Source organism: Podarcis pityusensis (assembly GCF_964106645.2).
Source record: "Podarcis pityusensis genome assembly, chromosome: 16".
Lineage (NCBI taxonomy): Eukaryota > Metazoa > Chordata > Lepidosauria > Squamata > Lacertidae > Podarcis > Podarcis pityusensis.
The window spans coordinates 8,005,034-8,028,840 of NC_138041.1; the positions used below are offsets into that span (position 1 = coordinate 8,005,034).

A 23,807-nucleotide genomic window follows, 5' to 3' on the forward strand; every position below is an offset into this window, starting at 1 on the left:
TGAACAGGGCAAGAGTTGTTAACATCCAGGCATGCTTTTTCGCCACAACTCTCACGTACCTGGAGACTGCCACGGGTACAGTACTCTGTCAAGATGCAGATGTTTGGGGGATCAATGCATGCTCCGATAAAGCGCGTCAGGTGCTTGTTTTGAACATCCCGCATCTGGAAAGAACATGGAGGTTAAAGTGCCCAAATCTTGCCGGCGACCCAAGCAACACATAAACACAAACAGAGAGCCACTGCAGAAGCTACTTAACCCTAGCCAGAGGGTTAAAATTATATAGGCAATGACCGTTTTAGGCGGGTCTGATATGTGTGTGACTGCGCAGGCGTACATCGCGCTGAACCCGGAAATGACCCCAAAATGTCACCAAAAGGGGTGGAATAGGGTGCAGGCTTTTTCAATGGTGTTCCCAATATATGCAATTTCACTTAAATGTGTGGTGTCTCAGAACGTAAACCCCACATAAAAGGAAAAGCGCCACATTTTTCTGAAATCACTATTGACTGCTACTATTGCAAACGCCCCAATGTGAGGTGCATATCCCATGCTTTGGGGACTCGTTCGTTCAAAATTATTGAGGTTTTTCTACATTTTGACCGAAAGCAGAGGTTTTTGTAAAATCTCATATGAGAGCACCTTCATAATTTTAATACCCCTCTGGCTGGGTGAAGGCCAAGAACCTTCGGCTGCAACTCCTGAACATTTAACTAGATCCAATGAGATGTTGAATAGAATCGCAGATGTGTCAGTGCGCATTTTGACAGCATCCCTACAGAACCGTCTCTCTGTCCAGCATTAACAACCGAAGACTTATTTTCCCCACGACTTAACTCTGCAGGCAGCAGAGGAAAAATTAAATCCAGGAGATTTACTGACAGTGAGACCTATGATAAAGCACAATGTAATTTATTCAGGGACGGGAGGCAAAGAGAAGGATTTCGTGCCCCTGGGGTCCTTTCCATCTAGGATTTCCAGAACTGGTGCAAGCACGTTCTGCTCTCCCCGCCAAACGAAAAACCCACCAGAGAGCCAGTGTGGTTGGTACTGGACTATGACTTGGGAGACCAGGGTTCAAATTCTCCACTTGGCTACCAAGTTCAACCTTGGGCCAGTCACTGCCTCCCAGTCTAGCCTACCTCACCAGGTTGTTGTGAGGAGGGGGAGAACCATGTACACCAGCCAGGACTCCTTGGAGGAAAAGGTGGGATACGCATGCAATAAACGAAGAAACAAACAAATTCCACAAGTTTAGCAACCCAGCGCAGGATTCCAGAAAGCATCATAAGCAAACAAACAAATGGGAGACTTCGCAAGGGAGTGTGATGTCCATGCGTTCGCCACAAATAAAATAATTGGTTGCTGCATGTGGAACCTCTCCTGGCACACATGCAACATGGTTTTAAAAATAGAAACTTTGGAGGAATCCATAAACAGGAGTCCACAAGAATTTTTCAGCAGGGGAGGAGGAATAAAACACTGGAAGAGGGAGATCAGGCTACTTAAGTCTTTTTTTATTTAAGGCAGCTGAGAGTCTGGGGGTTTGGGGGTCATGATAGGGGTGGTAGGGAAAGGAATTCCCCCACTCAGAGGACACCCATGGGCATAAGCGCCAAGAGAAGCAGGGGGAACTTGGGAGGGAAGCATCCCAATTCCAGGAAGCAGGGAAAGCATCAGTTTGGGACGGAAGGAATTTGCGCCGTGGGGAGCTGAGCACATGACAGAGTGTGTGCATGTGATTGATGTGCGGACGCCTTGCCAGAGGGAAAGCATGCTTTCAGACACACACACACACACATGCACACACACACACACAGACACAGACACGTCAAAAGCAAGCAGGTTGCAAATATCTCTCCCTCAGCCAGCTATTATCTTTGCTTGCTCAGATGCCCCTTTCGCGAGCCAAACCCCTTGTTTATCTTCTCCTTCGCACACACGTAAATTCCTGTTGCTTTAAGCTGCTCCGGCTCTTAATTAAGGAGGAGCAGATGGCCGGCTCTTTGCCGCTTCCTCGCTAATGAGTCATTAGCCCTCTGCGCTGCTGTAGCAGCACCCGGGTGCCACTCTGCACCGCTCGCTGCCCGCTCCCTGTGCGCTTTCTCTCCCCGCTAATGAATCTGCCGCCCGCCCCCCCCCAAATACCCCAGCAGCTCAATGCCCCTTGCTGGTGCCCCACTAAATTCATAAAATCATAGAACAGAAGAGTTGAAAGGGACCCCAGGTTTCATCTAGACCAACCCCCTGCAATGCAGGGGTCTCAACTAAGGCATCCATGACAAACGGCCATCCAACCTCTCCAAAGAAGGAGAGAGCCCACCATCTTCTGAGAGGGATCGTTCCACTGTCGAAGGGCTCTTACTGCCAGAAAGTTCCTCCTGATGTTTAGTCGGAATCTCCTTTCTCGTCACTTGAAGCCATGGGTTCGGGTCCTACCCTCCAGATCAGGAGAAAACAAGCTCCACCATGTGACAGCCCTTAAGGTTGTTTGCCCTTAAGGCAGGGGTCAGCTAACTTTTTCAGCAGGGGGCCGGTCCACTGTCCCTCAGACCTTGTGGGGGGCCGGACTATATTTTGGAAAAAAAAAAAAAATGAACGAATTCCTATGCCCCACAAATAATCCAGAGAGGCATTTTAAATAAAAATACACATTCTGCTCATGTAAAAACACCAGGCACGCCCCACAAATAACCCAGAGAGGCATTTTAAATAAAAGGACACAGTCTACTCATGTAAAAACACACTGATTCCTGGACCGTACGCGGGCCGGATTTAGAAGGCGATTTGGCCGGATTTGGCCCCCGGGCCTTAGTTTGCCTACTCATGCCTTAAGGTATTTGAGGATGGCTAGCACATCTCCTCTCAGTCTCCTCTCTTCCGGGCTAAATATACATAAATTGCCTTGAAAGGAGAAAAACCACAACGAAGTACCCATCTGCGGTTGTCCAACAACATCGGGAGACCCAAGGTTGAGAAAGGCTGGGCTAGAGTATCGGACTAGGCAAGGGAGTGGCTAGAACCACCCCTCAGGTTGGTCCCAGCTAGGGAGCTCAATAAGAAACTCAACCAAGATTCCTACAAGACCATACCCTTATATTAACTTTACTGTAGTAAAGTGACCACAAGGTTGACACTTATATACATACAGCTTAAAGGGACAGGGACCCCTGACCCTTAGGTCCAGTCGTGACTGACTCTGGGGTTGCGGCGCTCATCTCGCTTTACTGGCTGAAGGAGCCGGCGGACAGCTTCCAGATCATGTGGCCAGCATGACTAAGCCGCTTCTGGCGAACCAGAGCAGCACACGGAAACGCCGTTTATCTTCCCGCTGGAGCGGTACCTATTTATCTACTTGCACTTCGTGCTTTCAAACTGCTAGGTTGGCAGGAGCAGGGACCGAGCAACGGGAGCTCACCCTGTCACGGGGATTTGAACCGCCGACCTTCTGATCGGCAAGTCTTAGGCTCTGTGGTTTAACCCACAGCGCTACATCATGTTAATTGCATAACTAGATCCGCCTTGGCCATTCCACGTCAGCCAGCCACGACATGACATATTCAGGTTCTGATCCAAACCCCAGTGGCGTAGCATGGGATGGGGGCCACGGACAAAGGCACAAAATTCTGAGGGGGCACAACCAGGCACCCCCACACAGGCACTGGCTTCCACAGGGATCCCTGCCCCACCCTGGCAAAGGGGCAGAGCAGCTCAGGCCCACAGTGAGTGGGTGTGCGTGGACAGGCAGGTGGAGCAGGGCGGCCCCACTTGGCTCCAGCGGAGGGGCGTTTCAGTGGAGGTGGTGTCTCGCCCACACCGGATGCCAGCAACCCACGCTATGCCACTGCCAAACCCCCTTACAGGTCATTAGCTGGTACAATAAACTAACTTCAGATCAGGACAGTCACAGCAAACAGATTACAAAAAGGTTGATCTTTAAATTCAAACATGCAAATCTTTTATCACCCTTTTCTCTTCAATAGGCATAGTTACACATTAGCGAGGGCCTCTACACCTCTTCCTTGTAATAATCAGGTTCAAGCTAACTGATGCTTAGCAAATATGAACGAATATGTATCAAGAAATAGGATAGATGCTCATACATTGAATTATCTGAAACATTAACAACCTCTAATGACTTTTTATTCCTAATCCCATTAGCTCCTTTGCTACCATTTGCGGTGCTTCTGCAGCAGACGCGGCATTAAATCAACAACCCTTTGCTCACCCTTGTGTTTGCAAAAGCAAAAGCAAATGCCCTTTGTCCTGAACAAGGTCAATCCATAGTTTTCATTACTTCTGTTATAAGTGTCTATTATGCAAGGGGTTTTAGAGGGGAGCAATTCCAAATAACAGGGGAGAAGCAGTTTTTCCCTTCACACTAAGCCCTGGAAGAGACCACCAGTGGCATAGAGTGGGTTGCTGGAGACCGGGGCAGGCCAGCTGCTCACACTGCCAGAGTGACACCCCCCCCTCCGGAGCCCCACTAGCCCTTAAGACCCAAGTTTGAATCAAAGAACTGTAGAGCTGAGGGGAACAATAAGGGTCATCTAGTCCAACCCCCTGCAATGCACAAATCCTGCCCACAGCCGTCCCTGATTGGGCTCGAACCACCAACCTTCTGTTTAACTGCCAGATGCACGGACCCAATGCAACATTGGGGGCTGTTGTTATTATTACAGGCCTTATAAATTAATACAAGAACCTCGAACCTGGTGTGGGCGGGGCCATGGCCCCAAAGTGGGAGGGGCTTGCCAGAATCCATATCACTCTTTGTCTCCTTGCCACCCCCTTTTCTGTCTCTCCGACACACCCCTTTACATATATACACACACACAGCATGGAAGGAAATGCACTTTCTGGAGGGGTGGTCTAGACAAGAGGAGTCTCACACTGTCCAGAGTTACAGGTTGCTGTATTTATAAAGGCATAAAGAGGAAATCATGGTTTTCATAAGAACATTAGGAGACCCTGCTGGATCAGGCCTTATAGCTTTGGAAGATAAGGGATTAAAAAAAGAAGATCTTATCACAATTTAGATAAATGTTAATACAGTGGTACTTTGGTTCTCAAACGCCTTGGTACTCAAACAACTTGGAACCCAAACACTGCAAACCCAGAAGTGTTCCAGTGTGTGAACTTTTTTCGGAAGTCGAACGTGCTCCGTTTTGAGTGTTACGCTGAGATCTGTCTGTTTTTGCCATTTATTTTGTGTTTTTGTTTTTGTGGCTCTTTTTGTTTTGTTTTTGTGACTGTGTGGAACCCAATTCAGCTACTGACTGACTGACTGATTGTGTGACTGCAGCACATTGTTTATTGCTTTCATTTTATGGATAAGTGGTCTCGTTGCTGTTTTAGGGGTTGTTTTTAAAAGTCTGGAATGGATTAATCCATTTTGCACTACTTTCTATGGGAAAGCACACCTTGGTTTTGGAACGCTTTGGTTTTGGAACGGACTTCCGGAACGGATTAAGTTTGAGAACCAAGGTACCACTGTAAAAGAGTATTGTGCACACCGTGTGGCTGTTTGCTTAGAGAACCTTGTTCAGCTGAAAAGGAATTGGTGCATGTACAAAATAATCGCAATAATCTTCCAGCTCCATCAGCAACCCCTCCCCATCCCAGAGGGACAGACACCACCCAGCCCCTCCACCACCAGCCATTCCGGAGTCTTTGCCACACTCTCAAAGGGCATTCCAGCCAGTTGCTTACATGTTTCAGCTCGAAAAGCACCTTCCGCGTCAAATCGATCCGCTTCCTGTTTACATGTTTCACGGCCACGAGGTTCCCCTGAAAGGAGACGCAGAAATCAGGGAAGAGGAGAGAGGGAATCGTGCTGCTGAGGTTGCAGGGGGAAAGAAGACTGGCCAGTTCGGCCGCTTTGCAAGGGAGCCGTCCGCCTACCCATCGACTCATCCACCTGGGCCAGCTCAATGGTTAACCTCAGAAAGATGAGGCCAGTGGAGGCTCACCATAGTCCAGCATCCTGTTTTCGCAGTGGCCATATGCCCCAAAGAACCTAGGGATCCAGATAGACTGCCTCTGGACCTGGAGGCTCCAAATAATAATAATAATAATAATAATAATAATAATAATTTATTATTTATACCCTGCCCATCTGGCTGGGCTTCCCCAGCCACTCTGGGCGGCTTCCAAAAAAATATTAAAATACCGTAATACACCAAACATTAAAAGCCTCCCTAAACAGGGCTGCCTTCAGATGTCTTCTAAAAGTCTGATAGTTATTCTTCTCTTTGACATCTGGTGGGAGGGTGTTCCACAGGGCAGGTGCCACTACCGAGAAGGCCCTCTGCCTGGTTCCCTGTAACTTGGCTTCTCACAGGGAGGGAACCGCCAGAAGGCCCTCGGTGCTGGACCTCAGTGTCCAGGTAGAACGATGGGGGTGGAGACGCTCCTTCAGATATACTGGACCGAGGCCGTTTAAAGACGCCAGAGAGCCTGGCTGCTAGATCAGTGTCCAGCATCATTTTCTCACAGATGCCAACCAGATGCCCCAGGGTTTCAGCTACTGGAACTCCAGCAGCTGGAATTCAGAAGAACTGCTGCCTCCAGCCGCCGAGGCAGACCACGGACATCGTGGCTAGTGGCCATTGATGACTTTATCCACCACGAGAGGAGCAAGAGGCGCTATGGCAGGGGTCAGCAAACTTTTCCAGCAGGGGGCCGGTCCACTGAATCTCAGACCTTGTGGGGGGCCGGACTATATTTTTGGGAGGGGAAATGAACGAATTCCTATGCCCCACAAATAACCCAGAGATGCATTTTAAATAAAAGGACACATTCTACTCATGTAAAAACACGCTAATTCCTGGACCGCCCACGGGCCGGATTTAGAAGGCGATTGGGCCGGATCCGGCCCCCGGGCCTTAGTCTGCCTACCCATGCGCTATGGGTTGGCCCTACCTGGTCCACCAGACCCGCAATAAACATCGGCGTGTCCTGTCTTCCAATAAGGACACAATCTTCTTTCCAAGGTTTACCTTATAATAAGCTGTCTTGGCATAAACCTGGAACTGTCCCTCTGTGGTGAGAAGGGAGCCATAGTTCGAGCCTCTCTGCGGAAGGAAAGCAGAGAGGGAACGTCTGGCAGCAGAGCAAAAACAAAACAAAACACCTCCCCACCCACACCCCAGATCTTCATTTGCTGAACAAGCGCAGCCTGAACAGCGTTAAAACCTACAAATCTGAACATTTCAGGTGTGAGGATCCGAATTCCCAGAGTGGTTTATCCACCAACCCGTCTCGGCAGGGATCTCTGGGAGTTGCAGCTCTGCAAGGGGAATTAGGGGAGGGAGGTTCTCCTGAATAACTCTCAGGACCTTTAACAAATGAGAGTTCCCAGAATCCTTTGGGGAAAACCATGATTGTTTAAAGTGGCACCAAAGTGGTTGAAGCAGAGCGCAGAGGCTGCATGGTGCAGTGGTTAGTGCTGGAGGAAGACCTGGGAAAAGACCAGGGTTCACATTCCCACTCAGTCATGAAGCTCTTGGGACGGCCTCTCCCTCTCAGCCTAACCCGCCTGGGAGGGATGTTGTGAGATGGGGAAGAGAACCACGAATGCTGCCGTGAACTCCTTGGAGGAAAAGGCGGGATATAAATGAAATGAATAATAATAATAATAATAATTTATTTATACTCCACCCATGTCGGTGGGTTTCCCCAGCCACTTTGGGCGGCTTCCAACAAAATATTAAAATACAATAGTGCGTCAAACATTAAAAGCTTCCCTAAACAGGGCTGCCTTCAGATGTCTTCTAAAATTCTGGTAGTTGTTTTTCTCTTTGACATATACTGTATTTTTCCATGTATAAGACGCCCCCTATTTTTGGGGACTCCAAATTAAGAAAACACCCCCTCAGCACTACCCGTTTTAAACCTAATTTTCTGGTTAAAAAAACCTAGTCTTATACACAGAAAAATATGGTAAATAATATTGGTTAGAAACAAGAGGAAGGGGCTTCTGGAAGATGGATGGGACCTGGGGATAGCTCAGTCGGTAAAGCATGAGACTCTTAATCCCAGGGTCTTGGATTCAAGCCCCACACTGCGCAAAAGATTTTGACATTGCAGGGGGTTGGACTAGATGGCCCTCGTGGTCCCTTCCGACTCTACGTTTCTAGGGTTCGATGACTCACCAGGGAGAGAGTGAGTTTGCTCCCCATGCTGCGGAGGTTCTTCTCCAAGTTGCTGGACTGGACGTCCTCCCATTGCACCCGCCACAGCTCAGAGGCCAGCTCCTTCTCCAGCTTCAGTTTCCTGGGAGGGGAGGGCAGCGGCAGAGGTCAGGGCTCACGGACTTCTGGCCTGGCAAGCTTCCCACCCACCCTGCTGCCTCCTTCCTCTTTTATCACTGCAAATGCACAATCGCAAACGTATCGCCTCGCAAAACTGCGTTCTTTATCTGAGGTCCTGCTCCGTGGGCCCTCTCCCATGGTGGCGACACAAGTAATAATAATAATAATAATTTATTATTTATACCCCGCCCATCTGGCTGGGTTTCCCCAGCCACTCTGGGCAGCTTCCAACAGAATATTAATATTAAAATTCAATAATCTATTAAACATCCAAAGCTTCCCTAAACAGGGCTGCCTTCAGGTGTCTTCTAAAAGAACAGGCCTTCTTGGTGGTGGCTCCCTGTTTAGGGAATGCTCCCCCCAGGGAAGCACGCCTGGTGCCATCACTATCTGTTTTAGGCGCCAGGGGGGAATTCATATTCACCCAGATCTTAATTTTCTGCCGTGCAGTGGGCTTGCATCTTATAAAAGGTAAAGGTAAAGGGACCCCTGACCATTAGGTCCTGTTGTGGCCGATTCTGGGGTTGCGGCGTTCATCTTGCTCTATAGGCCAAGGGAGCCGGTGTACAGCTTCTGAGTCATGTGGCCAGCATGACTAAGCCACTTCTGGAGAACCAGAGCAGTGCACGGAAACACCGTTTACCTTCCCGCTGGAGCGGTACCTATTTATCTACTTGCACTTTGACGTGCTTTTGAACTGCTGGGTTGGCAAAAGAGCAGGGACCGAGCAATGGGAGCTCACCCCGTCATGGGGATTCGAACCGCCGACCTTCTGATAGGCAAGTCCTAGGCTCTGTGGTTTAACACACAGCGCCACCCACGTCCTTGCATCTTATACACACACACAAATTCCTATGTACTGTATTAGGTTGGTTTATCCTTGTTTTCCATGTTCATTTTTTTGTAAGCTGCATTGTGTTCCATTTTTAGGAACCGCCTTACTTTTTATGTTTGCGAGTTGTCAGACACAGGGGACAAAACAAGTTAGAAGGGGAATAGGCACCAGGTGGCATCCATCTAAGTTCTACTTACACGCATTGCAATGAACGGAGCTGAGTTAGCCACGTTAACTGATTTAAGTGGGTCTACTCTGAGTAGGATTAGCCCCTGAATACAACTCATTACTTTCCAGCAGGACCTGTGTCAGGTAGCAGGCCAGCAAACAAACAGAAGGACATCAGGTTGAATCCAGTTCTTACTTTTGGCAGCACCTGTCCACAAACTCCGCCCAGCCACTCACCTGTACACGAAGAAAGCTGTGACAATGATGACGGACAGGACCAAGGTCATCGTGAGGGAGAGGATCTCCAGCAGAGAGAAGGAGGCTGTAGCCAAGAGAAGGAAATGAAGGGAGAGGGAGGGACAACCATTAGCCAGCTATTTCCCCTTAAAACTAGGGAGGAGAGCCTTTTCCTAAAGCCTGAGGGCCGGAAATCTTCTTCTGAGCAGCCTTCCAAGGGCCACATGCTTGGTTTTTGAAAAACAGGGGGTCCACAGTCCTTAGCTAATTGGGAACCACTGGGTTAAGCCCAACTGGATCAGCCCCCAAGGTAACCCCACACAGCCAGCAGAAGGGGCCTTCTTGGGATCCCCTCCAGTACCTTTTTGGCAGGCCGGGTTGGTGTTCTCAAAACCACAGAAGGGCACATCCCTTGGGATGCCGTTCCCTGGCCAGTGGATATCCTTTCCGGGAACCATCTTGATCTTCTTGGTGATCCCGTTGTAAGTGGCGACAATCTGTGGAAAGAAAGGGATCGGGGGGGCGGGGGCGTGGAGAGAAGGGAGAAGAGAAGGAGATGGAGGCAGGGTACCATTTTTCCTCCTTGGTGAGGATGAGGAGCCCGAGGGACGCATTCTTTTCTGGGAACCATGTTGGGGGCCGCACAGCAGTGGTGGGGGAGGAGCCAGGAGTAAAAGTGGGCAGAGCCGCAAATGTAACTTTTGGCTTTGGACAGTGGGCTGGTTTCTATGCACAAACACACAAGCACACACAAATACACAAGCACACACACATCATGAAGAGGTAGACTTCAAGGAGGAGTGGAAACCTTTTGCTGAATATCTGAAGAATTATTGTAAACATGTTAAAACGTACGTAGGTGTTATGTACTGAGTTGAATAGGATCCAAAATGCAGCAGTCTGATTGGTCCTAGAACAATAGGATTCAGAATGCAGCAGTCTGATTGGTCCACAGGAGCCACCCAATCCAGCTCCAGGTAGAAGTGAATCCACAACCTGATTGGCCTACAGGAGAATCCCGGAACTAGCCAATCACGTGGGGCCCATTGTGTAAATAATGTATATAAAGCAGACAATCTGGGGGAACTTCCATTCCTCCTCACCAATATGAGCTGAATAAAGAGCATGAAATCCACTCTCGACTCCGAGTATATTTCAGTAGGATTTGAATGAATAACAGCAGTTGAATACTTGTTGGGGTACAGTGTGGAAAAGATAAAGCATAGAATATTTATAATATGCAGCAAATTTAGAAACTGCAAGGGAATCCACGGAAGGGTTGAGGGGAACTCAAACGTGAAATGGATGTATATTTGGAAGTATGTATCGTCTTGAAAACTTTTGAAATTTAGAAATAAACTTCAAAACAAACTCACCTCTGCATCCTCTATCCAGGCAAGCAAAGGGCATGGTCAGAGTTGAAGGACAAATTCCAGAGAGGCAAAAGTACCCAAGGAGGGACTGCGCAAAGCAGGAATGATAAAGGACGCAGCCTCCAGAGTGGGGTTGGGGAAGAGTCCTGGGGGCCAAATAAAGAGGCTGCAGGGCCACATTCGTTCCCCATGATGGAGGACCCCTGCTCTATGGACGTGGGTTAAGGTCTTCAAGTCTGATGAGCTTCTTCACACAGCCTGCCCCACCAGTGGAACTCACTGCCACAAGGGCATGGTGACAATCACTAGTTTAAATGGCTCTGAAAAGGAGACGGGGGATTTCTGTGGGTGAGGGGTCTCATCACTGGCGCTTACCCATGATGCCCCCACGTTCAGGGAGGGGTCTACCTTTGAATACATGTTGTGGGGAGTGGAGAGAACAGACAGACAAGCAACAAAAGGAGCAAACCTCAAACTCCCCCTCCGTCGGGTTCATGTCCCAGAGGGAAAAATCCATCTCCCGGTCGCCGCTCTCGTCGATCTTCAGGGTCCCTGTGACCCCTGCCGAAAGAAGGAAGGAGAGGAGGAAAAACAGGAATCCCACACTGGTCCTTGAGGAGAGGTGAACATATCTGCCACACGCATCTCAATGGGTCTACTCTGAGCACATCCTGAAACATCCAACCTTTGTTCTAGAACCTTCACGTTTCTTCTGACTTGGTCTTTCTTTCAAAAGGAAAAGCACCAAGGCTGGATGGATGGGACTTCCTGGCTGCAGCAGGCAATGTGGTCGCACCCACGCCATACATTTAAACTATGTCGCTTCCCACAAAAGATGCTGGGAACTGCAGTTCCCCTCTCGCAGAGCTACAAATCCCAGCACCCTACAAACTACAGCTCCCAGGATTCTTCCGGAGGAAGTCATGTGCTTTAAATGTATGAGGTTGTGTTTGACTACGTTCTACTCAGAGGAGACCCACTGAAATTAATGGCTCTACACAATAACATGAGGAGAGTCAGCTGGATCAGGGCAATGGCCCTTCTAGTCCGGCCATCCTGTTCTCACAGCAGCCCACCCGATGCCTACAGGAAACCCCTGAGCAGGATTGGACCACAAAAGCCCTTTCCCCTCCTGTGGTTTCCAGTAACTGGAATTCAGAAACATTTCTGCCTCTGACCACGGATCTCCTCCATGGATTTCTCCAATCCTCTTTTAAAGCCGTCCGGGCTGGTGGCCATCCTGACTACATCTTGTGGCAGCGAGTTCCACGGGTCAGCTATGTGCTGCACTGAGAAGGACTTTCTTTCATCCACCCTGAATCTTTAAGAGGAGATGGCGGGGATCAAACCCACGACCCCTCTGCATGCGAAACGGGAGTTCTACCGCTGAACTACAGTCCCTGCCCAGCAACCATTTTTTTGTGGCATAACAGTTAGTTAGAGCAGGGTTTCCTAAACTTGGGCCTCTGGCTGTTTTTGGACTACAATTCCCATCCTCCCTGATCCACTTGTCCTCCTAGCTAGGAATGATGGGAGCTGTAGTCCAACAACAGCTGGAGACCCAAGTTTAGACCAGGACCTGGGAGAGGCCAGGGTTCGAATTCCCACTCAGCCACGGAACTCACCTTGGGGGCAAAGTCCCTTCCTCTCAGCCAAGCCTACCTCACAGGGTTGTTGGGAGGACAAAAAAAGGGGGGAAACATTTAAAACAAAAACAAAAAAAACCAACAGCACGAAACCTGGGAGGGATGAGAGGTACTGACCATAAAAAGTCCGGTTTTGCATCTGGCGGGTGGTCAAGGTGGCGTTGGAGAAGGATCCCTCCTGCTCCAGCATCTCACTGGCCGCTTGAGCGTAGAGCATCACTCCGTCGTGAAAGGCAGCAGCGATGAAGTTTTTCTGGAAAGCAAGACGGCCAAGCCAGTTAGATTTGCCTCTGCGCCACTCAGCCCGGGGGGGGGGGGGGAGACAGGGTGGGTGCCACCAGACCAGGAGGGCGTCCTTTCCGGCCACAGCACCAACTTCAGAATGCCAACTCATCGGCGAGGTTAGAATCAATGGGGCACGTACCTCTGCTCACTGTGGGACTGCGGTATTTGGGTCAAAATGTCTGGGGGGGTTCGGTTTATAATAAACAGGGTGCCGGCGTGGTTTATAACAATGGAGAGCCAGTAACGGCCTAGTGCCTGGGTAGGCAAACGAAGGCCTGGGGGGCAGGATCCGGCCCAATCGCCTTCTAAATCTGGCCCGTGGACGTTCTGGGAATCAGCGTGTTTTTACATGAGTAGAATGTGTCCTTTTATTTAAAATGCATCTCTGGGTTATCTGTGGGGCCTGCCTGGTGTTTTTACATGAGCAGAATGTGTGCTTTTATTTAAAATGCATCTCTGGACTATTTGTGGGGCATAGGAATTTGTTCATTCCCCCCCCCCCAGGAAGAAGAAGAAGAAGAAGAAGAGTTTGGATTTGATATCCCGCCTTTCACTCCCTTTAAGGAGTCTCAAAGCGACTAAAATTCTCCTTTCCCTTCCTCCCCCACAACAAACACTCTGTGAGGTGAGTGGGGCTGAGAGACTTCAAAGAAGTGTGACTGGCCCAAGGTCACCCAGCAGTTGCATGTGGAGGAGCGGAGACGCGAACCCGGTTCACCAGATTACGAGACTACCACTCTTTCTTTTTTTTTAAAAAAAATAATATATTTATTATTTTTCCAAAAACTTAAACACTAAAAAGACAATACAATACAACACAACACATCAAACTAACAAAACAAAACAAAAACAATAAAATAAATCAAACAATTTCATTACCCCATCTTTCATTCACTTATTTCCACGACCTCCTCACACCTCCCTCTTTGTATTCCACTTCTATTAATTATTTCAGCAATTCCTTTCCATCTTCCTCTGTTTTCTATCCTATATTTATCTTAACTCATTCTAACCTTATTTTTCCTTTAATACTCTATTAACCTATCTGTACTTAATTCCTTATAACATTTCTACTAAAGCCATATAACTTCATTCCAACATTTTTCTAACATTCATTAATTTTACAATATTTCTGTAGATAGTCTTTAAATTTTTTCCAATCTTCTTCCACCGACTCTTCTCCCTGGTCTCGGATTCTGCCAGTCATTTCCGCCTCGAGACTACCGCTCTTAACCACTACACCACACTGGCTCTCTCCCCAAAAAATATAGTCTGGCCCCCAACAAAGTCTGAGGGACAGTGGACCGGCCCTCTGCTGTAAAAGCTTGCTGACCCCTGGCCTAGTGGTTAGAGTGCTGGAGTAGGACGTGGGAGGGAGAAGGGTGCCTGGCCTACCTCACAGAGGATAAAATGGGGAGCGGAGAACCATGCACCTCAACTCGGAGACATTTCTTGGCTTGTTTACCCAGAGGTCAAACCTGTTTCCTACAACTTTGCTTCCCCTCTGAAGTTGAGAGACACCGTTTCATCCCGGCCCGAGGGCCAAATCCCCTCCGGGGCAACTTTCTGGGGGCCACATGCCTTCGGTGGATGGGCCAGAGGTGGAAGTGGGTGAGGGGGGAGGTCAGTGAAGGTGGGTCAATGGGTGCGACCGTCACCTTAATACGGAAATCTCTGAAATGTCCTTTTCTCACATGGAATGCAGTGTAGCGGTTAGAGTGCTGTACTAGAACCCAGGAGTGGCCAGGGTTCGAATCCCGCTTGGCTGCGTGAATTTTGCTGGGTGTGACCTTGGGCATGAAGCTCTCTTAGAAGGGGAAGAAATGGAGGCAGTGAGAGATTTTACTTTCTTGGGCTCCATGATCACTGCACGTGGTGACAGCAGTCACGAAATTAAAAGATGCCTGCTTCTTGGGAGAAAAGCAATGAAAAACCTAGACAGCATCTTAAAAAGCAGAGACATCACCTTGCCAACAAAGGTCCGTATAGTTAAAGCTCTGGTTTTCCCAGTAGTGATGTATGGAAGTGAGAGCTGGACCATAAAGAAGGCTGATCGCCGAAGAATTGATGCTTTTGAATTATGGTGCTGGAGGAGACTCTTGAGAGTCCCATGGACTGCAAGAAGATCAGACCTCTCCATTCTGAAGGAAATCAGCCCTGAGTGCTCACTGGAAGGACAGATCCTGAAGCTGAGGCTCCAAGACTTTGGCCACCTCATGAGAAGAGAAGACTCCCTGGGAAAGACCCTGATGTTGGGAAAGATGGAGGGCACAAGGAGAAGGGGACGGCAGAGGACGAGATGGTTGGACAGTGTTCTTGAAGCTACCAGCATGAGTTTGACCAAACTGCGGGAAGCAGTGGAAGACAGGAGTGCCTGGCGTGCTCTGGTCCAGGGGGTCACGAAGAGTCGGACACGACTAAACGACTAAACAACAACAACTTCATAGGGCTGTTGTGAGGATGAAACGGGGAGGGGGAAACCACATACGCCACCCCCTTGGAGGAAAAGGCAGAGCATTGATTTAAATAAATGAATAACAAAAACACGCACCGTTGCAAAATAATGGATTGCTAGGCAGGCATTCCCAGTCAATAGGCCTCCCCCAGACCCTCTTTGCCTGGTGTGGGGAGCCGGGAGGGCAAATCTACCATCGCTGCTTCCTTACCAGCCCGTCTTCCATGGTGAAATTGAACTGCTCTTGAGCCCCTTCCTTGACCTCCTGCAGGAACGGCCTGTATTCCGGGTTGGTGGGCTCTGCGTACGTGATGATCATGACGGCCTGCGCAGAGGGCGAGAGGGAGGCGTGCGCTCAAAATCACTTGGAATCATCACAGAACAGTAGGGACCAACAATGCAGGAATCACAGCTAAGGAACCCCCCTGACTGTCGGCCACCCAGCCTCTGTTTAATAACCTCCAACGAAGGAGAGTCCGCCGCCATCTGTTCATCATCAAACAGCTCTTGCCTTCAGTAAGTTCTCCCTAATGTTTAGTTGGAATCTCCTCTTGGAAGTTCGGAAGCAGGGGCGATGGGAACAGCCCTCCCTCTGTGATTCACCCCCAAAAATCAGGTCCTTGGAGTTACACTGCTCCTGTCTATGGAGTTTCCACTTAGCTATTTTGCTTTATAGCAATTGAGAGACCTTCATGAACATACCTTAAGCCCCTCGTTTCAAGAAACCAACAGTCTAACCCAGGGGTGGCAAAGCTGTGGCCATTCGAGGTTGTGTCAAACTAAGTTATACTCAGAGTAGACCCCCTGAATTTCATGGGCCTAAGGTAGTCATAGGGACGTGGGTGGCGCTGTGGGTAAAAGCCTCAGTGCCTAGGATTGCCGATCGAAAGGTCGGCGGTTCGAATCCCCGCGGCAGGGTGCGCTCCCGTTGCTTGGTCCCAGCGCCTGCCAACCTAGCAGTTCGAAAGCACCCCCAGGTGCAAGTAGATAAATAGGGACCGCTTACTGGCGGGAAGGTAAACGGCGTTTCCGTGTGCTGCGCTGGCTCGCCAGATGCAGCTTTGTCACGCTGGCCACGTGACCCGGAAGTGTCTCCGGACAGCGCTGGCCCCTGGCCTCTTAAGTGAGATGGGCGCACAACCCTAGAGTCGGACACGACTGGCCCGTACGGGCAGGGGTACCTTTACCTCTAACAAGGTAGTCATAGAAGGGATGCGGGTGGCGCTGTGGGTTAAATCACAGAGCCTAGGACTTGCTGATCAGAAGGTCGGCGGTTCGAATCCCCGCGACGGGGTGAGCTCCCGTTGTTCAGTCCCTGCTTCTGCCCATCTAGCAGTTCGAAAGCACGTCAAAGTGCAAGTAGATAAATAGGTACCGTTCCAGCGGGAAGGTAAACAGCGTTTCTGTGCGCTGCTCTGGTTCGCCAGAAGCGGCTTAGTCATGCTGGCCACATGACCCGGAAGCTGTACGCCGGCTCCCTCAGCCAAAAAAGCGAGATGAGTGCCACAATCCCAGAGTCAGCCACAACTGGACCTAATGGTCAGGGGTCCCTTTACCTTTTAAGGTAGTCATGGCTGTTAATTTAATTGGGTTTAACGCTGGATATAACAGTGGGCTTCAAAAATCAAAACTAGTTTGTATTAAGGATTTTCTTGTGTTACCAAACAAATAAACAAGCGAAAATACATACAGTGTCTCCATTATTCAGCTCATAGAATCTTTTTCACAGTTTGTGAAACCCCTCTGTTTTTAAAGCCTTCTAAGCCAGAGGTGGAAAACCTGGAACCCAACAGCTGAAAGTGGCCCCCTAAGCCTCTCTCTCTCCTCAAACTCAGATCCTGCCTTTTGTGAGGGGGGGTGCGCAAGTGTGCTGAAATTAGCCCTACCGAACCACAGGTGAAATTCCCACCTGTTGCCTTGCTCACTTCCCCCGCTAGCCTTGCCCACCTCTGCCGTGCGGCCCTTGGAAGGCTTCCCAGACATAAATGTGGCCCTCAGATTGAAAACAAAGTTGTGTGTCTCCCAACCACCAAGCCAACAGGCATTGAGAGGCAATGAATCCTGCCCCTCGCCCCATAGATATTCAGGCCGGCTCTCAGCTCCCTGGGCTATTAATAGCCTATAACTTGCCCGCTACTCCGGGGGAATTATCTTGCTTCCTTCCTCTCACGCCGGAGAAAAGCAAAGCCGGCCAGGTCTGGCCAAAGTCATCGCCCTTTCCCTCCACCCTAAACTCCCCTCAGCGCCCCTCTCCTCCGACGGGATCTTGTGCGGGGAGGGAGTCCCAGTCCAAAAAGGCACAACAGGGATGCCGGGTAGGATTGAAACCCAGTACTCCAGGAGTTAAATGGGTGGGTGGGTGGGTGGGTGGCAGGAAGGAAGGAAGGAAGAATAAAGAATTTGCCGAGGCCCGAGAATACAATCCATCGCCTTCGTGCCCATAGGAAGTTGCCTCACGCAGACTGACCGTTGCTCCAGCTAGCGCAGGGTTACCCACACTGACTGGCAGCAGCTCACAGGGAGCCTTTCGCAGCCCTACTTGGGGCCTCCTACACACAAAGCAGGAGCTATAGTCGTTCCCCTGATTTAAGTAAGGTTCTAGTCCTCATTGTTCGGAATAAATGCCTGGTTTCAAGCACTGCCTAAGACCGGCTGTAAGGCCCAAAGCCTGCCTTGCAAGATTCCTAACCAGGCTTGACCAACTCAGAAACTTCATTCTGAGGTGCAGATACACACAACTCTTTTCTCTTTGGCAGGTTGAGAGGAGTTCCCTACCAGGACAGACTTTGCTCGTGTGCTCAAGACATCGATTCTATAAAACATATTTTGCTGCACTGTGCGAAATACCAGCAAGCCAGGGCTGAACTGATATTACCCTTGCTGGTACTTTTCCCGGGAAAATCAGAGGCTCTCTATGTCAGGTTCCTATTGGAAGACCGGACATACGCTAGAACATTAGCAGTGGCGAAGTTTTTATCGGTGGTTGCAAGAACCAACAATCCCTATCTTTAAGTCGGAACAAAATGCTTGTTTAACCTGGAGGTAGGCTGCCTGAATTGTGCATTGCTTTTTAACGATTTGTTGGGTCTCTGGACCGTAATAAAGATTGATTAATTTTCTCTTGTAAGCAGGATACTGCCCGATCCGCAGCTCCCTTCTGTGCCTGGAGAGGGCGTCGTGATTCCCAAGCGCAGAACTGAGGCCTAGTAACTTGAGACCCCGGCAAGTCTTGACAATGGCCAGCTCAGCTGCCAACCTCGGCCCGCCTCGGCCTCAGGGCAGCTTCCAAGTCCGTCACAAAGCCTCATTGTCATGCCCGTCCCCGATGCTCCCAAGGCGCTGGGATCCCCGCCAGGCACTCGCAGTTCCCCCACGGAAGCACAGCAACCTCCGCAAGGCCTCCTCTGCCAGGTGTTCTTGGCACAATGGCCACATTTCTCTCTTTCTCTCTCGGCGGCCGCTTCCTGGCAAAGCATCCGCGCCTTTTAACGGCTTCCTGACTGGCAGAAGTTCCAGAAGTCCAGCTTTCCCTGTCACCTGCCGTTGCCAGGAACAAGCTTCCCCGGTTGAATTTCTGCCTGTCGCTTGGCTTTTTTTCCCAGCCCGAGGGCCGCTTCCCCTCATCGGTGACCTTCCAGGGGCCGCGTGCCTGTGGTGGGCAGGGTAACTGAAGGCTATATTCAGCCAGAGGTCTCCCTTCCTGGGCATGGGGAGTGGGGCATATGCCACACAGAGGCCCAAGGGCCAGTTAGAGAGGCCCCGAGGGCCACATTCCATCGTGGGCGGGGCCAGAGGCAAAGTGGGCGGAGCAACAGATGGGACCCTGACACTGAACACACACCAAGAAAAGTCAGAATTTTCCACACACCGCCTATTAAAAGACTACAATGCCCGACACGGTTTATCAATCAGTCCCGGGGAACTCTGGGAACTATAGCTCTGTGAGGGGAATAAGGGCCACCTAATAACCCTCAACGCCCTTTAACAAACTACCATTCCCAGTATTCAATGAGGGAGGAGCAATGGCCGTTTAAAGTGATATCAAAGTACTCTTAAATGCATGGTGTGAATGTGTGAATGTTAAGTCCATTAATTTCAATGGGTCTCTACTTTGAGTGGGGCTTAATTGCCACGGCTTCCCCCCAAGAATTCTGGGAGCTGTAGCTTGTTAAGGGTGCTGAGGGTCGCTAGGAGACTCCCCCATTCCCCTTCACAGAGCTACAATTTCCAGAGGTGACTTCACAATCAATTCCTCTTCCCAGGTTTAAAGTGACATCGCAGCGCTTTAAATGTACAGTGTCAAAATGGCCATTAATCTCAGCGGGTTTCCACTCTGAGAGGGGCTTAATTGCCTACAACCCAGAAGTCCGCACTGCGGGGGGGAAACAATGGACAAACTCTGTCAAATACGTACAAATGCATATTCGTTTCAGCTCAAACCACGTGCGGCGGAAAAAGGACCGCCCGCCAGGGGTGGCGTTGACGGCTGCACGGGAGTCTTACCTTGTAGGCCTCGCGGGCAACGGTGTCGTTCCCGTCGCCCCGTCGCCAGGGAAGCTGCCGGTCGGGGAATGTGGAGCCCTGCAGGCTCGCCCCAAAGAGGTCGATGTAGAGGAAGGCGTATTCGCCCGCGGCAAGCCCCTCGCGATGCGCGTGGACCATGAGCTCGCGGAAGATGTCGGGGGCGCAGCAGACGAACACGACTGCAAGGCAGAGAAAGTAAGGCTGTGAGCAGGGCGGACGCTGCGGTCGCAAAGACGTCTCGACACACCGGGGTGGGAAATGTGAAATGTCCCTGCTTTGGGACGAGAGAAAGCAAATCACTAACATGTTGGGTTATTTCATTTCATTTCATTCTTTAAATTTAGTTACCGTATTTCTTTTTTTAATGGCACAGCTTCTGCCCACCTAGCCGTTCGAAAGCATGTCAAAGTGCTAGTAGATAAATAGGTACCACTCTGGCGGGAAGGTAAATGGCATTTACGTGCGCTGCTCTGGTTCAGCAGAACGGCTTAGTCATGCTGGCCACATGACCCAGAAGCTGTACGCCGGCTCCCTCGGCCGATAAAGCGAGATGAGCGCCGCAACCCCAGAGTCGTCCGCGACTGGACCTAACGGTCAGGGGTCCCTTTACCTTTACCTTTAAGAATACATCCATAAGTACATAAACCACATGTCTGAAATAGAACAGCAGTCCCAAAGCCATCTTGACTCTTAATGACCCCAAATATTTCCTCTGCAGAAGGAAATATCTTAGGAAAATCTCTCCCAATGGTTCTTTTCACTTACACATCCTTCAGCTCCTGTCTTAAGGGCATCTTTTCTGTAGGAATAGAGTAAGTCTGTGACCTGAAGTATTTAGCATCTCCAAAGAGTAGCCCAGACTGGCCAGGTAATGCAGTGACCATTGTATCTTGACCAACAGGAGACAAATCACACTCTCAGAGTTCAGTTTTATTTCATCACCTCTTTCTGTGGTGCTTTTGGGTGGCCTTTGGCTAAGGGGCGGGGCAATTTCGAAAATCTTTAAAAGTTCTCGCACAACTTTGTTCAGGGTCCTCACCTCCTTGCAAGATGGGGAGGGGAGGGGGGAGGGGGCCTCTGTTGCAACAGAAAACTAAAGATCCGCCTTGCTTTTTCTTCTGCAGGTTCCTGCCTCCACTCATTTTCCTCTGACTGATAACTGATTTAGGGGACACTGAATTCCTTGGTGGAGAGTTGAGCTGTAAAAGCCAACCCCCAATTTTCCTGCGGCAGTTGCAAGTGCGGATGGAAGCCATTTCAAAGCACGACCGCGTTTGCACCCGCCAACCTTTCTCCAACGAAAACGAGGCTGTTGACGTGTGTTCTCTCTCTGCCAGTTGACAGGGCTCAGAGGTGGGCAGAGGGGTCTATGGGCTCGGGTCTTGCTTGGTACAGCGTGGTATAGTGGTTAGAGCATCAGACTAGGACCTGGCAAGGACCAGAGTTCAAATCTCTGCTCGGCCACAAAACTCACTGGGTGTGACCTTAGGTTGGTCACTTTCAGGGAATTAAATGGAGAAGGGATTAAATAAGGAGGCAGGAAACCATATAGGCCACTTTGAGATCCTTGGAGGAAAAGGTGGGATCTAAATGCAATAAATCCATCAATCATAGGGGAATCTGGTTGGCTGTTGTGAGAACAGGATGCTGGACAAAAGCAGGGTCTTTTGAGGTTCTTGAAACAAGGAAGGCCCTTCTCCACCCTGATAAACCAAAATATCTTGCTGCGTCCTCAACCAGTAGCCTCTTGGCAGCCTCCACAGACGGTCTATGCATTATTCAGCGGGTGATTTAAACACCTAGAGGTCAGTCGCCCTTATTCTAAGGGGTGGGGGAGAAAGTTATTGTTCTACAACAGCTTATCTTCAGCTTGAAATGTAGCTCGGCTGCTGCAAGACGTGTGAAAGGGCAAGCGCCTGACATTTCCCCACCTAGCAGATACAAATCCCTCCTTCTCGCACTTGGCGAGCGAAATTATTGCCAGGCGAATCCAGAAGAGGAACCTGAAGACCCAGGAGGCAAGTGCGGCCCCCCAAACCTCTAAACCTGGCCCTTGGGAATCTCCTCCAGGCCACACCCCTTGCTGGCCCCCAAACCTAGCGGGTGGGTGAATCCTCTCCAATTTAAGATTCTCATTTTCTTAGTCTCAGGCTGCATACATGCTATACTTTTAAATAATGTTTCCCCCATCAAAGAATTCTGGGCACTGCTGTTTGTTAAGGGGTTGCTGAGAATTGGAACTCTGTGAGGGGGTGAAACTACATATGATGATGATGATGATGATGATGATGATGATGATTAATAATAATAATAATAATAATTTATTATTTATACCCCACCCATCTGGCTGGGTTTCCCCAACCACTCTGAGCGGCTTCCGACAGAACGCTAAAATACAATAACCTATTAAACATTAAAAGCTTCCCTAAACAGGGCTGCCTTCAGATGTCTTCTAAAAGTTTGGTAGTTATTTTTCTCTTTGACATCTGGTGGGAGGGCGTTCCACAGGGTGGGTGCCACTACCGAGAAGGCCCTCTGCCTGGTTCCCTATAACCTCACTTCTCGCAGCGAGGGAACCGCCAGAAGGCCCTCGGCGCTGGACCTCAGTGTCCAGGCAGAACAATGGGGGTGGAGACGCTCCTTCAGGTATACATTGCCCAGAATCCTTTGAGGGAAAGAAAGTATTTTGGATGTGCTTCGGAGGAATGGCGTGTTTGCCCAGCCTTCTGTTCTCCACAACGCCACGTGGGTTTGCAATTTATTTATTTATTTATTTTTAAGCCCCCCCCCCCAAAATTCATCAACATTTCAGCACAAATATCTCTGGAGACACACACACACGTCGCTAAGCAATTTTGACCGAATAGACACAATAGGCAAGCGATTTCCTCCAGCAAGAAGCGTTTTATCTTCACGAATGCAAGAACGTAAGGAGAAGAGCCCTGCAGGATCAGGCCCACGGCCCATCAGTTGCAGAGGCCAACCAGAGACAGCGTGGTGTAGTGGTTGGAGTGTCAGACTAGGATCTGGGAGAAACGCAGGGTCAAATCCCTCACCCAGCTCACAGGGTGAGACCGCGGGCCAGCCACTACCTCACCAGGCTGTTGTGGGGATTAAACAATGGAGAAACGTGGGTTCAACTTGGAACTCCTTGGAGGAAAAGATGGGATATAAACACAATGAATGAATGAATGAATGAACCAGCTGCCTCAATGGGAAACCGGGAAGCGAGACCCAAGCACAGCAGCAGCAATTTTTCTCCCTCCTGCAGCTTCCAGAATCTGGGATTTGGAAGAATTGAGAGCAAAGCCATCGTGCATTTTTACACCTGCTTTGCCCCAGTCTATCCATTTCTATACCCATTACAGTGGTACCTCAGGTTAAGTACTTAATTCGTTCCGGAGGTCCGTACTTAACCTGAAACTGTTCTTAACCTGAAGCACCACTTTAGCTAATGGGGCCTCCTGCTGCCGCTGTGCCGCCAGAGCACGATTTCTGTTCTCATCCGGCTCCCTCGGCCAATAAAGCGAGATGAGCGCCGCAACCCCAGAGTTGGCCACGACTGGACCTAATGGTCAGGGGTCCCTTTACCTATAAATGGAATAAATAATAATAAGGCACTAGTCCTCAAGGGAGTCTCCCTGTTGCCTCTCTGCATGAGCAGCGTTCCCTCATTCAGCCTCTGAAAGGTATTCTCCTGCACGCCTCTGCTACCAGCTCCAACCGGATTGTCCTGTCATGAGGGCAAGAAAAGAGGGCAAAATTTGGGGTCCTGGAACCCCAGCATCTGGACCTGTATATGGAAAACAGATCTGAAAAGCAAATAACTTATTTCTCTTATCTTACAAGGCTGTATTGCCAAATCCCGGGAGAGCTTTAATATTAATGATTTTGATTGCTGGCATTCAAGGGGTTGGCAGATTGCCCAGCTGGAAAAGATATCTCACAAACTGAACAGAGCTGAAATGA

At 49.7% G+C, this 23,807-nt stretch overlaps 1 protein-coding gene across 1 annotated transcript in view; it reads right to left on the minus strand.

The window, feature by feature from the left end:
- The window catches only part of NPR1 (natriuretic peptide receptor 1), a 61,868-nt gene that overhangs the window by 20,178 nt on the left and 17,883 nt on the right, over positions 1 to 23,807 (minus strand). The window contains exons 2-11 of the mRNA XM_080984548.1: positions 19,818 to 20,017; positions 15,526 to 15,639; positions 12,692 to 12,827; positions 11,398 to 11,489; positions 9,917 to 10,052; positions 9,556 to 9,640; positions 8,157 to 8,277; positions 7,002 to 7,076; positions 5,713 to 5,790; positions 60 to 164 (exon numbers count right to left, since the gene is read on the minus strand). Of these exons, the coding sequence (XP_080840674.1) occupies positions 60 to 164; positions 5,713 to 5,790; positions 7,002 to 7,076; positions 8,157 to 8,277; positions 9,556 to 9,640; positions 9,917 to 10,052; positions 11,398 to 11,489; positions 12,692 to 12,827; positions 15,526 to 15,639; positions 19,818 to 20,017 (1,142 nt within the window). The remainder of the gene's footprint in view (positions 1 to 59; positions 165 to 5,712; positions 5,791 to 7,001; positions 7,077 to 8,156; positions 8,278 to 9,555; positions 9,641 to 9,916; positions 10,053 to 11,397; positions 11,490 to 12,691; positions 12,828 to 15,525; positions 15,640 to 19,817; positions 20,018 to 23,807) is intronic.